The 17,554-nt window shown below is 36.4% G+C and overlaps 1 protein-coding gene across 16 annotated transcripts in view; it reads right to left on the reverse strand.

Annotated features, from left to right (window-relative positions):
• Positions 1-17,554, reverse strand: part of TRIP12 (thyroid hormone receptor interactor 12) — a 151,187-nt gene that overhangs the window by 85,335 nt on the left and 48,298 nt on the right. For 9 of the 16 annotated variants that reach the window (XM_058533147.1, XM_058533159.1, XM_058533153.1 and 6 more), the window contains exons 3-4: positions 11,175-11,300; positions 9,545-10,347 (exon numbers count right to left, since the gene is read on the reverse strand). In XM_058533147.1, coding sequence (XP_058389130.1) covers positions 9,545-10,347; positions 11,175-11,300 — 929 coding nt within the window. The remainder of the gene's footprint in view (positions 1-9,544; positions 10,348-11,174; positions 11,301-17,554) is intronic. The other 7 variants (XM_058533161.1, XM_058533158.1, XM_058533157.1 and 4 more) reach the window with 2 other exon arrangements.

Consider the following 17,554-nt stretch of genomic DNA (forward strand, 5'->3'; position numbering starts at 1 on the left):
ACTTCGGTGGCCCAGGGTTCCCATCCTGGGCGCAGACCTACACACCCCTTATCAAGCTGTGGCAGCGACTCACATACAAAGTTGAGGAAGACTGGCACAGATGTTAGCTCATGGACAATCTTCCTCAAGCAAAAAGAGGAAGACTGGCGATGGATGTTAGCTCAGGGTCAATCTTCCTCCCCTCCCTCAAAAAAATAGGGCCATTTTGCTACTGGAAAAATTGGATCCAATAAGAGAATTAATTAACGATGGGTATATTTTCAGTAACTAGCTCTTGATTCCTTCAGCCAGCAGAGAATCATGAGAACCCGGTATAACCTGATATGGTTGTGTGTCTACTTTCAAGTTTATATATCTTTATTAATGGATAGTTTGCCAAAATAAATTCACCAAATGGAAAGTAACCTATTATATACAAAAGGATCATAGATGTCTATTTTAAAATCACTCAGTAATAAAAGATAAGTTTTGCAAATGACAGTGAGCTAAATCACAAATGGAATTTTTTAAGCCAAATTTTTATTTCCTAGTCAATGCATAGCTATTTCATGCATTGATTTGGCAACACAAATTAAAAACATTAGAAACGTGCAAAGATAATCATCTAAGCATTATTATTCATAATAATGAGAAAGTGGAAAACAGCTAAATGTCCAATAATAGGGAATGGTTAAATAAACATCAATATGGTAATAGAAACTGCAGGAACACAGCGTTAGTTAATGAGGATGTGAAGAAACTGGCATTTTTTACACTGCTGGTGGGAATGTAAACTCATATATTTCTAGGGGCAATTTAAAATATACATCAGTATTTAAAAGGAACATAACCAGTGACCTAACAAGGAAATAATGATGTAAACTGCAAAGCTATAGTCAATTAAAAAATTTATAAGAACAATGTAAATGCCCATTAGTTGGGAATGCACTAAATTAAGGTACATCTACATACAGTTATTAAAAATGATATAATTTATAGGCTTTTTGAAAGGAAAAAAGTCTGTTAATAAATGTTTAGGCAAACAAAGCACTTTGGTTTCTTCATATCTAAAACATAGATACTACACCTCCTTCTGTCATGATCAGGATGAAACTTAATGTACGTGAAGTGTCCAATATGGGTCTGGTTTATAACAGGCGCTCAAAAACCAACACCTACTGTCACATAGAGCAAGCTCCTACTTCTGAAAAAGTATGTGCATATACATAGAAAAGTGTCTGCGTCTGGGTAAAGACAGAAGAGTGAACACACATGCATTCACTTCTGTCCTCTCCTGAAACTCAACTAAAATAGCATTAAAAGAATCTGAGGCATAAATCCACAAGGATGGGCAGAATGGAAGAAACCACTATCACAACACAATTTTAGAAGATGAAAAGCAGAAATTCCAGCGCTAAACGCACTGGAAAGTCCAGAAAACTGAAGGCAGCAAACTGAGATAAACTACCAATTACACTGACACTCAGAATCCCACAAAGGTTCAGGAACTGATGGTACCAGGTACCTCTGGGATGACTTCAGAGTTAAAACTGAGGATTGGTTGATAGGCTGTTTATGAAGCAGTCAGATCCCCAGATCCCCTCCCCCACTTGCACAGCTGGATAACTGCCCCTTCTCCTGAGACAGCAAAACACAAGACCTTTATTCTTTAGAAAGTACAAAATAAAGAAATTCTCAATTAAAGTACACAGTGGCAAATAGGTGCACCATACCAAAAATGGGGTGTGGGGGAGATAAGAATAAATAAACATACTGGATGACATATGGCCTCTTTCCTAGGCCTCTTCTCCCACTTAGCCCCCAGAACTCTGGCAGTTAGGCCTTCGCGTCCAGGCAAGAATCTGAAAGGATCTTCCCTGGGGGATTTTACCAGCCAAAGAAAAAAGATCTAAAAACAACGACAGAGAAGATTTCATAATGAATAGCCCAACCAGATCACTCAGCAGTGAATCTCAGTCAAATCTCATCTATCTTCTCAGAGCTTACAAATTAGATTTTTGGTCCCCTTATTCTTGTGTATGAGGAAACAACCAGGAATTACCAAAATCCAAGAAAAGCTCCTAGTATGAAAGTCAAAACCAAATCAAACCCACCTGCATAAGAGGACTGTGCAAGCAAAGAAAACTCACTATTAATGTCCTCAAAAAAAGAAACTAAATAAAAAAGGAAATGAGAACAAATAACCTCTTGAAAATAAAAACAAGATAGCAAACATGAAAAAAAAATCAATAGAAAGATTAGAAGTTGTTGAAATCCACCAGAAAGCAAAAACAAAAAAGGAAAGCAAGAACAAAAAGATCAGATCAGAACTTTCCACGAGGACAATCACCCAAAATAATAGGAGACCCAGAAAGAGAAAAGAAACAAGGACAAGGTGACGAACCATCCTGGTTTGCCTGGGACTATCCTGGTTTTAAAGCTAGAAGTCTCCAGTCCTGGGGAATGCCCCAGACTCCTGGGAAACCAAGATTGCTGGTCACCTAACAAGCAATGAAAACAAGCCCACAGCTAACACAATACTATGACATTTCTAAATAATGGACGTGAAGATCTATCTGCAAGCTTCCAGAAAAATGGGTTACGTGTACAACAGATCAGAAATCAGAATGGTTCCAGTATCGAAAGCTAAAAGATAACGTAATTCTTCAAAATTCTGAAGGAAAATAATTTCCAACCCAGAATTTTATATTCAACCAATCTGTCAAACAAACATCAAGGTTGTAAGCTTTTCAAAATCTCATAAGCACTTTTTTCTTAGAAAGCAAGCGGAAGATATGTTCCACCAAAACAAAAAAGCAAACCAAGAGGGGCCGGCCCAGTGGCGCAAGCGGTTAAGTGCGTGCGCTCCACTGCGGCAGCCCGGGGTTCGCAGGTTCGGATCCTGGGCGCACACCGACGTACCACTTGTCAAGCCATGCTGTGGCGGCATCCCATATAAAGTGGAGGAAAAAGGGCATGGATGTTAGCCCAGGGCCAGTCTTCCTCAGTTTTAAAAAAAAAAAAAAAGAGGAGGAGGATTGGCAAATGTTAGCTCAGGGCCAATCTTTCTCACAAAAAAAAAAAAAAAAGCAAACCAAGAAAGATGATGTGGGATATAGAAAGAGGAGACGGAAAACCAGAGAAGACTGAAGAACATCCTGAGGCTAAAAGCAGTGTAACCAGGCATAAAGAGCAGCCCTCCAGAGGCCTCACTTCTTCAGGAAAATGAAACAGATGCATGTAGACAGCTTGAGAAAAGATTTAGATAATTAGTAAAGAGTCTGGAGTTGAATGATAGGTTCACAGAAAAGGAAAACAACAAAATAATAATTATTAAATTCAGGAAAAACAAAAAAGTGTAAGAAAGGAAACACTCCTACACAATTCATTGTAGATAGCATTTCTGTATCCATACAAACGTTGAACACCGATAATGACTGAGAAAACAAGCAGTATGTACGATATGTGTTCGGTGGGTGAAGAGGTAGGGTAAATCTTCCTTAAGAGGCATGCAGTAGTGCTCTAATTGAAAAACATCAACAGACAGACATACGAGCACATAATTTATAGACACAGAAATAAATACCAAAATAAATCAGCTAGGGGTAATTACGGGCAATGCGGCAGGAAGACTGTTGTTTTTTAAAAAAACAACTTATATGTAAGTTTAGTAAATGTAATTTCTAACTAATTCTTATTCTGACCTGCTATACAAAAATACATACCACGGTTGTTTAAAATTCACAAGTAAAACAAAACAAAGCCTTCTTAACAAAAAGGCCAGTGATATCTGTTTCCATGTAATGTTCTTTTTTTTAATTTGGTAATTCATTTTTTAAAATTTAATGTATTTTTTAAAAGCCTCAAAATATTAAGAATCATTGTTTGTAATTTTTCATAGTGGTTACATATTAGAACTATTAAAGTTTTAAGTTGCTAAATTATTTTTACAGGTGCCTTATAATACAGAAAACTCAACACTCAATCCTTTTCCCTTTAAGCTCCTCACTCAACACCTCACGAGGCTAAAAGATAATTCAATTTTTTAAACTCAGTATGGATGACCCTATAAGACCCAAATGGGTGAAACCAAGAGCTTAACTTTTAAATTCTTCTCTCCTGCTCCACTCATTCTTATTTCCTCCCTCCACGACAGAGGTGCAAAGCACCATGTCTCAGACTGAGGGAAAAAGTCCTAATCTAAGCAGAATCACCTTTCCAGAATTCAGCATCTGCCTGGTTCTTATCTAATTCTAATGGCCACAGGCTACATGCAAGTCACCAGAAGAGTATGAAACTCAAGCTGGAAATCAGCTGGTAACTACTGCTGACTACGTCATTAATAATGTGCACATAATGCCAACTTTAAATAATGGAGAGGAAACTCCATCTACAAATAGACACATCAGACTGGAAATATAATTTATATCTTTCAATTTTTCTATAAATAAGTTCCACAAAAATCCAGATTCCGATCACAAACTACTTCTTATATTTCTATGCTATCCCTCACCTTCAACTATTCAGGCAGTACATACTTTGAAATAGTCAAATCATGTCAAAATTAGCTTACCTTAAAAAGAAGGTAGATTAGCAAAATATATTTTGAAGCCAAATTATAAAAATATTTTAAAATATTATAAAAATGTTTTTAAAAATTATTTGTATCATTACATTGCCCCACTGGTTTTATATTTATGCTACACAAATGTGTAAGAATGTGTTTGTTTAGGTTGAACAACACATAGCAAGAATAATTTCCCAATGCATATTAAAATTTGTCACAAGGGGCCGGCCTGGTGGCACAAGCGGTTAAGTGCGTGCGCTCCGCCGTGGCGGCCCGGGGTTCGCCGGTTCGGATCCCGGGCGCGCACCGATGCACCGTTTGTCAAGCCATGCTGTGGCAGCGTCCCATATAAAGTAGAGGAAGATGGGCATGGATGTTAGCCCAGGGCCAGTCTCCCTCAGTAAAAAAAAGAGGAGAATTGGTAGATGTTAGCTCAGGGCCACTCTTCCTCGCACACACACAAAAAAAATTTGTCACATAACACTATCTTTTCTGGAGTATTCTCAAGACTTCCACAAACTGATACAGGGTGACCTTTGTCGCAGAGCTACTTTGATCAGTTGCAGCTGGCAAGCCACAAGGCTTCAGGAAACCCATCACAAAAGTGGCTGTTTCACTAGTTCTCCTGCCAGCCCTAATTCCTCACCAGAACTAGTTCATCAGCCTATTAACAGTTACCGAAGCAGCACACTGGGAAAGGTCTTCCTGCTGAAGAGTCCTGACTAAATGTATTATATCATTTCTCAAAGTGTGTTCCTCGGACCACTGCTGTCTCCCAAGGTAATAACAGGTGGTCAAATAAATTTGTGAACTACTGGGTTAAGCAGAAGTTATCGTTAAGACTTCTCACAGCTTTCAATAGGTTAATGCATATCCTGAATCTTCTTGAGTAATATTTGACCCAGAGAAATGAGTTTTCACAAAGCATCATATAAGTACTGTTATTCCTACAATTTGGAAAAAAATTTCCTTTACCAGTAAGCTTCACTGATCAATCATATCTTAGAATGAGCCTTTACCTGAAAGAAACACATCAAATTCTATTTAACAGCTTCACTGAATCTTAAAAGTTTATGAAAATAACCTAGCCAATTTGGAATGCTTTCTATCTCACAAAGTAACCTACTCCATTTTCTAGCAATTTACAGATTTTGTTTCCCTGAGATATACTAATCAGAAATCCATCTCTCAACTTCCTCCCATTGAATCTAACTCTGCCCCCTGTATTAATGTTAAAAAATACATATATATATATCAAATTCCTGACGCACACAAAAGCCCTTCAAATACATGGCAACAAGTCTCAATTCACCATTTTATGTTTATACAGAACTTTAGTTTTACAAAGTTGTTTTCACATACATTCTTTCATTTATGCTTCACAAGAATAAGTAAAATATTACCATTTTCAAATAAGATTTGAGATTAGGTTGCTGTCATAACTATAGCTGAATGACTCACCCAACTTCAGAAAGCTATCAGGAGATAACAGAACTTTAAATCAGGGTCTTCCAAATTGAAGGACAGCTACACCTCAAACTGATCAATGGCTGGCATTTATCAACCCTTCATTCTCAAAATGCTGCTCCAACTATGGATTCTGTCTTAAGATACTCAACTTCTGTTGTGGATCCTAAATGTTGTGATGCATCCTATGGACTAAGTACATAATCATTTATTCCTCAAATAGCTACTATGCCCATTTTCAATGAAAAGGTTACAAACTTTCCCACAGTCACCAGCTGATAAATAGCAGAACTAGGATTCAAATCTAGGATTTTTAGCTCTATATTAAAAGCTCTCTCTCCCCAAAATATCGTTACTTGAAACCCAAAGATTCCCATAAGATATCTCATTTTGCCCCTATATTCTTAAATAAAATTGCCAATTACTGCCAATTCTATTGCAGTATTGCTTCTTAGATAAACTCTTTCCTGAAGTGACACATTTAATCATGCCTAAAATCCACCTTGCCCCGTCTGACCTCAAGAAGCCTTCCTGGATCTAGCTCACCCAATCTACTCAATCCTGTGCATCCTACTCTCACGACTGATTTCTGGAATCAGACGGTCTGAGTTTGACTCATGACTCGATCAGTTTAGTTCTGTGATCTTGAACAAGTAACTTGACCAACGATCCTGCGTTTCCTTATCTTTAAGATGGGAATAACAGCACCTGTTACACAGGGCTGATGAGGAGGAAATGAGATGGTCCACGTGAAGTATTTACAAGTTGTCAGGCACTTGTAAACACATTAAATATTTGCTATTATTTTGTTTTGAAATGTTTTAGTATTTGAAAAGCAGCAAATATGTAGCAAATGGTATATGAATCCCTGGGTTCAAACAGTATTCGTCCCTAAAGATGAATAAAGATCAAACAAAATTTCATCTTCTCTGGGGTCTTAATGTCTCTTAATGATACAATATGTTGCAAGAGTAAAACAGAGAGAACCAATATGGGTGAAAAATAAGTGGCACAGCAAAGAAAGCAACGGCCTCCAAGTCAGACACACCCCACCTTTGAATCTTCACTGCCATTTATGAGATACGTTACTCAGGCAAGTTATTTTACCTCCTTGGAATAAATTTCCTAAATAACTATCATAAAGCACTCTTTTTTCTTATAAATTAAATGAGATTACATATGTAAAGTACCTGGCACTTATTAGATGCTAAACAAATACTGGTTCCCTTCTCTTGTTTCAACAGCCTAAGCTATAAGTAGAGCTTAGAACTAGGATAGTGGCAGTGAAAATGGAAAAGCAATATTAGTGACCATAAAACACAGTCTTTGTGAAAGTGAGGAAAATAACTATGAAGTGAGTTTGTGATTACTACTAATAAATAACTACTAAGGCAGTTTGTGACCATGTGCAGAGTGAGTTTAAAAGAATGTCTGGACTGGTCTTATTATGGCACAGGGGCAGCCTCAGAATGCTCGGAGCTTCCTGATTGAGAGCAGCCTCACAGCCAAGGAAACCCCTAACCGGCCACTGGCTACGGTTGGGCTTTCTTTTAAGAGTCACGTTAACAGACTTGGTGAGAAAATAAAGCTGGTCTCTGAAAAGAGTCAAGAACGTGACACTCAAGAACAATCTGTTCTCACCTGGCCCTGGACCCTCCTAGAAATAAGAGTTGAAAGAGATGAGCTCTTCAAGTGAGGTAGACTGGAAGGCAAGAAGGGGAAGAGGGAATCCCATGGAATGTGCTATAAACTCAACCTGGCCCGGTGGCTGTGGAGATCACATAGCTACTACAACGGAGACAGAGAAGGAGACACACACGCACACTTGCTTCTACTTCGCTTAAAAAGAAAGAGAGGAAGAGGTATAAACGCGATGATACACAACTCCAATTATCAAGAAAACCTTGGCAGGAACAATGTACAGCTGGCTGTCCCTTTTTAACTTGCCCTTTTATTTCCTTTTGAATTCAAGATACCAATCTTAAATCTTAATGCAGTATCTATACCTTGAAATTCAAAAGATTTTATATAAATGTACTGCATATGTAAAAGACCAAATAGAACAAAGTTCTACAGTCTAAAAGACATTACCTTCACAATAACCCTACGACACAGGTTAAACATAAGATTTTATATAGTGTCTACTAGTGTTCTTGTCTAAGGTTAGCTAATATTGAATCAAACGAAAGTAGTTAGATTGTAGGGTTAAACCAAACAGAGCTAACAGTTAGCTCTGATTCAATACGAGGTTAGGCTGATTCAATATTGGCTAAACTTTGACAAGAATACTAGTAGATATTACATAAAATTTTCCAATAACCAAGAAAAAGTCCTAGCCCTATCAAAATGTGTATCTGAAATGTTCTATGAGGGCTCAAAAGGATAAAAGATGGTCAAAAAGCAAGCTTCCAGGTTAAATATTACAAAAATTAAATGCTTAAAAAATTGTAGATAAGTGCTATAATGTTCCCTACATTTGTGCTTTTTAGGTTTCTCAAAATAGAAAAAAGAAAAAAACAAAAAACACTAAGCAGTACAGCAATCATGTAATTGAAGAGGGTCATCACCAGTTCTAACGAGACTGAACATTTGGCTTCCTAAAGAAGTCTTGTGGAACAGAGAGGAAGAAAAGTGCCTCGAGATCCTTTTCTCCCATCCAGTTTGTTTCTTTGCTTGAATGTATTATTCTCAAACATTTCTATTCCACTGTAAGCTTCAAGAGGGCAATATTCTTTCCCATTTACCTAGGACCCAGAGCCCAGTGTGCGGAACATAAGAGGTATTATTCTTTAGACTAAGCTCCTTAAAGGCCATAAAATATTACAAGTGAATAAGGTTTAATTTATATATACTGGGGTACATTTATTCTAATAATTTAACTCAGTGTTTCCATACATCAAGAATGTACAATACCAAAAAAGAATATGTGATCTCTGACCATGGTAAAGAGCAACTCGTAACTAGATTAACTTTGTATCTGGCTACAGAAGAAAATCCAACTTGATGTCCCACCCTGATATTAGGAAACAACTTAAGTAGCCAGGTGCTGCAGGGATAAAGAAAGATATCGGCAATAAAACGTTACGGTTTAGTAATACAGTCATGCATCACTTAACAACGGGATACATTCTGAGAAATGCGTTGTTAAGCAATTCCGTCGTTGTGTGAACATCATAGAGGGTACTTTTGCAAACCTAGATGGTATAGCCTACTACACACCTAGGCTATGTGGTACTAATCTTATGAGACCACCATCAGATATGCAGTCTGTCGTTGTCCAAAACATAACATTATGTGGCACATGACTACAGTCATAAGAAGGCAGCATTCCTTAACTGTCTCCATAAAACTAAATGTGGTGTCAATTATTATGTACTATTATGTACAGATACAGGTACAGTAATAAATCTAAGATTACTTCAGACTGAGGGAAAAAAGAACAACCACCTGACTACCTTGAAAGCATAATCACTTTTGAAAAACCCAGAGAAATTTCCTTTAATTAAAAAAAAGATCTTTCTGTAAACTTACTTGCTAATTTGGCCTGTAATCCAGAAGGTCCAGGTTTTGATGTCTCTGACTTAGAAGACCCTGGAAGAGACAGTTTTGTTTTAGGAAGGCTAACTTTAGGGCTGAAACGAGCAGCCCAATCAAATTTTGAAGAGCCACCAGTTTTACTCTGTTCCTTTTCCCTGCTACTTCTTCTGGGACTGGGACTGGATGCTGAACGGGAATGCCTGGCCTTGTTCTGGTCTTTTCCTTGTTTCACCCTGGCACCTGGTGGTACAGTGGAGGAGGCCGAGGCTACAGCAGAAGACGAGGAGGAAGTAGAGGCAGCAGAAGAAGAATCAGTGATGGTGCTACACCCAGCTTTGGCTGAGGCGGCTGATTTTGAAGCCAGCTTGGTAGGTTTTGCAGATCTCTCTTCAGCACCAGTTGATTCAGACACAGAACCACTTTTTATACAAGAACTCTCTGTCCTCTTTCTTTTCTGACTCCGTGAACTACCAGTGGCCCCACTCCTTCTGGTATGAGCCTTGCTTGTTGACGGCGATTGTGCAGATTTCAGTTGTTGCTCCTGGTCTAAAGGTCTCTTCTTTGACTTACTATGTGGCTTATTCGTTTCTGAGGGAGATTCAGTATGCTGAAGTGCTTTTGGTTTTTTTGCAGAGCTAGGAGAATTGGTCCTGTTGTAGTCTGGACTAGCACTGCGTTTCACTCCTTGAGAATTGTCTTTCTTAGGCACCTGCCCCGTTTTTTGCCTTTCTGAAGTATTGGCTCTGTCTGGATCCTGTGGTTGTGGGACTATGACAGCAGATGATGAACTGCAGCTTCTAAGAGGTTAGATAAGAAGAGAGTTAATATCAGCCTGCCATCATAAAACCTGTCGTATAATACTTCTTAACTTCTCAAATCTGTGGAAATAAGTGGTTTTTTTTTTAAAAAAAGGTGCAAAAGTTTCCTGATTAAGTCTAGGACTAAATAAACACAGGTTTTCCAATGGTTCAAAATTGAAAGAAAAAAAGGACAGGTCTGACTTTGGGTGGTAAAATATCAGAAGATCAGAGTAATTCTTTAGCCCAAGGATTACTTACACTAACACTCCTAATCACAAAACAAGAATTAAGATTACAAGAAAAAGAATGCTTAATAGTTCAGAACCAGCTGAAACTAGAATATTGATGCTCTCTCTTCACAAACACAACTTCTTCATCAAAGCCTAAAACAAACAAGCATTAATGAATGCACTTTCAAAATGAAGGTTAGAAATTTTTATATTGCAGCACCATCAAATCTTGACAGTTATATTCCTTTCCAAAGACTCCTACCAATTAGATCTTATGAAATCATTGACCTATGGTTCTGACAATAAAAAAACTAAAGGAAATGGTAAAATGGCATTTCAGAGGCCTAGAATGGTTTGTTAAGCAAAAGGAGACTCACAGCTCTCTAAGCGAGGAAAAAAATGCACTTGTCTCAAGCATGTGGCATTGACATCACTGCAAAGATGATAAACTATTAATGCTAAAAGTTACACTCAGAGAATAATGAAAACAGGTACCAAAACATTTTGGGATAACCTGGTAAGTTTTAATATTATTCAATGATTCAAATGCAAATAATTCTGCCTTGAAATTGTACAAGCAATGTGAAGATTTACCTTTTAGAAAGGTGTCCCCTTGACAGTTCAGAAGTAGTATTAGACTGCACTTTGGGTGCCTTAGAATTAGATTTTCTACTCTCAGGAGGGCTATATCCCTTATGTTTTGCCTGCCCTAAATGTGACCTGTCAGCAGAAAATCAAAACAGAAATCTATCAGGAAAATGAGATGCAAATACAATACTGAAAGTGAAATATTTTTTCATTTTTTAAAAAAAGGCTCTCAATTTTTCATTATTGACCCTACCGTTTTTCCAACTATTTCTATAATTATTATTCTATTAAATAATCTAACAAAAGAAACTGCCTCTTAGAACCAACCCCCGCAATACCCAAGAGAGAAGATTTTTATTACCAGTTGTCATAATTGCATAGCAACACTATGGTTGCTTAAGCAATAATGAATTTTCAGCATTTTTACTGCAGACATTCATATATGCTAAATTTACACAAAAAAGCAAATCCGGACTTTAGATCTAAATACTACTTTCAATAGACAATGTGACTATAATAGTTTAAAAGGTTTATAGAAAAGGCAATTTGTGATCCCTACAACAATACTGATTCCCAATTTGTACATTATAATTCAGGTTAGCATAGTAAATGCAGAAGCAGATAAAATCAATTCTCAAGCTGATTTTACACAAAAAAATCATTAGAAGCACTAAATAGTAAATAAACTTACATGAAATCAATAGAGTGATATTTGCTAAGAATTAAAGCACTAATCAATAGAAAGTACACCACACAATAAGTCCTAAAGAAAGAGACAGAAAACTTACCACCAAATATTCCAAACAAATTCAAAAAATTTCATCATTGATACATGGTTAGGTTATATTTATAATAAATCAAATCCTTATGCCAGCATTGTTCTAAAAGCAAGTTTGTGGGACATGTAGAAACTGTTTTCAATTGTTAGTTTTGTTTTAACCTCTGGAAATGGTTACATTGAGATTTACATAAGCAATAAAAAGGAAGCATGCATTAATATATACCCAGAAAAGCAGGTGTTTAAAAGTGAGACATTAATATAAGAGATACAACTTATGTAATTCACAGGGAACAGCAATCCTTCATGTAAATAACATAAAAGCATTTTCTAACGAGAATAACAATTTTATTAACACAAAAGCTGTTTACTTTGTTAAAAAAAAAATCTGTAAAGGCTTTCATTCTAAACACCATCTCAAAAGAACTAGAAATAAGTCTTTGAAAATCTCACACGGTAATTCCAACTGAATCTGTAAGGATGCCATACGGTTCTTAACAAATCATACAAGTTCCAACATCTCTTCAAAAAGATGATCTAAGGTTTCTCATCTCACTATCTTTACTTTTTCTTCCATTTTTCCAGAAGAATTCAATACTGGATTCTTGAAAGAAGACATGAAATTAGCTTCTCATTGAAAAGAAATAGTTCTTGGATCTGTAATATCATTTTCGTTTTTAAGATTTTAATCTGATAGCACAGAACTTTCTGAAGACTTACTAGGCTGCATCAACTACTAAAAAAAGTCTTTCAAGTGTCTTAGTCTTCACTTTAGAAATGAATACATGTATATTTTTTTCAAGGTATATATTATATTCTTTGGGTGTAGCCAAGCTGAACCATGTAAGATTTTTATACACTATGATTTAGTTTTTATTTTTGCTAGATATTCTTCCACTGCAGACTTAATGCACTTGAGCTTAATTTACAACCCAGTTTTAACCCATGAGTTTCTTACTAGAGAGATTTAATTTCTAGAAATTGCTTTTGTTTTTGTTACATTTCTAGTAAAAGATCTGAGAGTTCCTTTTTTTTTTTTTTAAAGAAATGAGATGGAGTAGATTTTTAAATCATTCCATAGTTATTTTTGAAAAAGGAAGGTATAATTTTCTGTTTTCAGGGTATACAATTTAATATCCATGGAACAACATTGATAAATTACGTCCTTCAGGTTCTCTACATTCTTAGTTTTGTAAAGTTTGCTATGGATTAATTTTTTAACTGAATCACACTCTCTATTTCATTTCTCTATAAAATTTAAAATATTCATTGATAAGTTAAAAATCATTTTAGGGACCTGCCCAGTAGTGCAGACGTGAAGTTCAGAAGCTCTGCTTCGGCAGCCCGGGGTTCACAGTTTCCAAACCTGGGCGTGAACGTACACACCGCTTATCAAGCCATGCTGTGGCGGTGTCCCATAATTAAAGTAGAGGAAGATGGGCAAGTATATTAGCCCAGGGCTGATCTTCCTCAGCAAAAAGAGGAGGACTGACAACAGATGTTAGCTCAGGGCTAATCTTCCACACCAAAAAAAAAAAAAAAATCATTTTAAAAGAAAACTATCCATTCAACGCTAGACAACTTTGTGATAATGTTCAAACAATTAAATATTCAAATGTTAATCCTAAAAAAAAGTCATTATATATTCCTAGTAAAAATTTCAGGAAAAACCTAAAGATTCATTCTCTTTGTCCACAGAAATTGACCAACATCAACCTAATGCTGATCCTGCTTGTAGAGGCAGCAGTCCTCCTCTTTTTAACACAAATAAATTGTTCTCTGGTCTTAAAACACATCTAATTTTATATCCACCTCAATCTATTCCTGCATTTTTCATGTCCTTATTAACAACTTCAATGAACTAAAGAATCCAGAGCAAGCAAACTTCATCAGATTACTAACAAAAGTAAACAATATCCAATCACCTTAGAAACTGAGGCTCACAAAACTGGCTTAAATTCAACAATGCCACACTGATTCTACCTTTCCTAAAATTATTTTTAAGTGTGATATTCTCACTGAGGACTGGTTAAAAATATATTTTAAAATATTATAAAATACTGATCATTACTGTTCTCTGCCTATTGTTTATCATAGTCTTAATACATTTTCAGTAAAGAGTAGTAATACTTTCAGCTTTGCGGGTGATCCTACGTGTCACAAAAACAGGTATAAACAATACATAAACAAATGGGCATGACCATGTTCCAAATAAATTTTTATTTACAAAAACAGGCAGGAGGCTGGATTTGGCCCATGGGTCAGTTTTCCAACCCTCGGCGTACTACAAAAAGGGACAACCAGATGGTACCATAAAGTAACAATATGGGGCTTCTCAAAGGGGGGTTCTATTTTATTATGCCCATTTTTAAATTATTAATGCTCAGAATACTGTAAAGTAAATCTCCATAAAATAATAATGCCCAATCTAGAATAGCTAATGAGAATACGACAGTATTCAGCACTAAGCGAGCCCTGATGCCTCCTTTTAGCTCATTTTACCAAATTCTCATTTACTGGATCTTAATGGTCAACATCAATTTTTATTAAAAAGCATAATCTCTTTAAGACTCAGTAAAATTTATATCCACTATAAATCAAATTTGTAAGAATAACAGTAAAATTCTGGACAAACTCTTTGAAGTAGCACCAGAATGAGCCCATTTGGTAAATGACAGCCCAAGGATAGGTAGGTAGGTGGGTGTGTGTATGTGTAAATGGTTTTAAGCTTCCTGAGAGTCTTGAACACAGAGCAAAGTGTGGTGGCCACTGAACTAGCTATTTCTTGCACTAAAAGACTTCTTTAAATCATTTCTGCAAGATTTTCAGGGTTTTTTGGTAAGATCTTCATAGATTACCAAATCCTCCCCTTTAACTGAAAGATCTGTCCCCTTTTTAGGGAAAACTGCCTATGAACCAACACTACACTACTTCCTCATTATACTGACATCATTTCCCTATTTACCAAGTGTACGTAGGCCAGTTCACATTAAAGAAACCTACGTTGCAACCGATTATAATCAACTCTGAGCTATGTGCTTTCAAGATTATCTTGAAGGCAAATCTCAAATGCCTCTTGTTGACTTTTAGGCAAATCGTAGTGACTGTCCCTTCTAGATACTTTAATTTACTTTTACTGCTGTTTAGTAAAATCGTTGGTATTTCAAAGAATTTAAAACCATCCCTAGTCCAGAAGACATCTAAAAGAGGCCAAAACCTTGTATCAAAGAGCACATTCTTATCTTAATGTTAGGCAAAATGAGGAAAGTAGCTAGTTACAAGTAGCTAATTTAGCATATTACAAGTCTTAAATTTTGTTTGAAATTAATTTCTAGGCCAGACATATTCACAACTCAAATACATGTACATATTACCAAATATAAATGATTTGGGGGTTTAATTACATCTCCAAATTTGGTTGTGTATGTGTATATAGATGTACACATTTTTGTGCTTTTATATTTTATATATACAACTGCAACATTATAGTTCTGTCTTCCAAAAATTAAATGCTTTGCTTATAATGCTATAAAATGCATGTTATAAATAAGCCATTGATTTTCAATAATCAAGGTGGAAAATTCATTTAAGCCACTTTAACCAAAAAATTCACTAATGTTCTCTGTAAAATGTACTATTTAAATCACAAAACAGAAGCTGATTAGTCTGAGCAATGTTCCTATGTTGAGTCATGGAGAAATGCTAGCCCAAATGACTCTGTAATTCAGAGTAAAGAACTCCTTATTTCTCTTATAATGCAGTATTCTTAAACATCAGTGGTTCCTCCTCTGGGAAGCATTTTGAAACATATGTTGGGGAACAGAAGTCCCACTGGCATTTAGCAGGTGTGGACTAGAGGTAGATGTCATGCAATATACAGAACAGTCAGACACAATGAAAAGCTGTCCCATGATCCATAATTTCAAATAGCTTGCTAGTACACGAAGACTTGATGAAAAAACTTGAAATATGGCCGTGACATAGGTGAAAGATATGCTTATAATTTCTCAGCTTAGATATGTTATGCACAGCTTTTATACGTTAAATTTTCCAGGAATGCATGGGAATCAATAAAAGATTATATTTGTTTTTTGCAACTTTACCAAGAGTCATGCATCATTTTGAAAAAGTCTACAATGAAAAAGCTGCTTATGGCATTTAAGTCTGTTGTTGTAGCTGTCACATTCAGTAAATTTAAATACAGATGCAAGCATCTGAATACATAGTCATCTTGTGTCAATGTACCCAAGCATTTACCTACTTATTCTGTTGTCAATTGTTTTCCTTTTACTTATTGATTTTTTACCTTTGTAAAATGCTTGTACATTATATTTATGTTTCTAAATGGTGTAGGCAGGCATTTCATATAGTTCTTAATTCATTTCAAGATACTAAAGGGGCATCATCATAAAGATATTTACATTATATGATACACATTATAGAGTGGGAGCAAAGGATCTGACAGAGTTGAGAACCACTGTATCAAGCTACCCATTTCAACCGATTTTTTAGGTTTACCAACTCAAACATACACAAGTTGCGACAGGGCATATAAATATGGGTAAGACACATCTATTCCCTGTCCTCAAAGAGGTCCGAGTCCCATAAAACAAGGTCATCTACCAGGGCCTATAAAGTTCCCAAAAAAAGGAGAAATTACTTCTAGCAGGAGAATATAGGCTTTATAGACCACATGGCATTTAAACCACCTCCTAAAGGATGAAAAGCTGAGGAAAAAGAGCATTCCAGTCAAAAACAGAGTATGGGCAAAGGTAAAGGCAGGAAATTACGAAACCCACATGGCACCTGGCAAGTGATATGAATTTCCCTGAGCACAGAGATCCACTAGGGAACAAGGATGGAAGGACAGGCAGGCTAGAGCCTAAATGCCTGTGGAAGGATCTAGATTTTTGTCCTTAATAATAGTTTGCAGTAAGAGATTGATAGGATTAGAAGCAGTGAGGCAAAAGCAAACATGTTGTTTATGTCAAACAATCTGGGTATACCGAGGATGGGTGAGTAAACCACAACGCTCCAGGCACTGTGTGAAGAAAGAAGGCAGAGGGATTGGATGTAATTAAAGCCATGGGGAAAGATGGCTCCCAGAAGGGAACCTTAGGGCTCAACTGATTTTTGCCCCCACATTTAAAAAATAAAATAGTTGTGTAAGGAGTATAAACACCAAGAAAATCAAAAGTGAATTAGTGATTAGTGATAGATTAGTGATGCAGTACTGAGTATTTCATGAATTAAACTGGCTTTTATCAATACCTGGGTAAAAACTTATTAAAATGGCCACAAAAAAACGACTTTTAAAGGTGTGATTATGTGATAAGCATTATATTAATTTTTTAACTACATTATCCAACTTAATTCTCAAATGACACCCAAGGCAGGTATACTTCCATTTTAAAGATGTAGGCAATAAAGCTTGCCCAAAATCACACAGCCCCTAGGCAGGAAAGGTGAGACTGAGTTCAGGTCTCCCAACTCCCTAACCCTGAAACTCCACAGCTACATCTAGGGGCTCGCTGGTCAAAGTGAAAAAGGCATCTACAGTTAGTAACTTTGTCTATCCATGCTGGTATTGCTGTCCCTAACTGTACAT

The sequence above is a fragment of the Diceros bicornis genome, chromosome 37 (assembly GCF_020826845.1).
Source record: "Diceros bicornis minor isolate mBicDic1 chromosome 37, mDicBic1.mat.cur, whole genome shotgun sequence".
NCBI classification, from domain to species: Eukaryota; Metazoa; Chordata; class Mammalia; order Perissodactyla; family Rhinocerotidae; genus Diceros; species Diceros bicornis.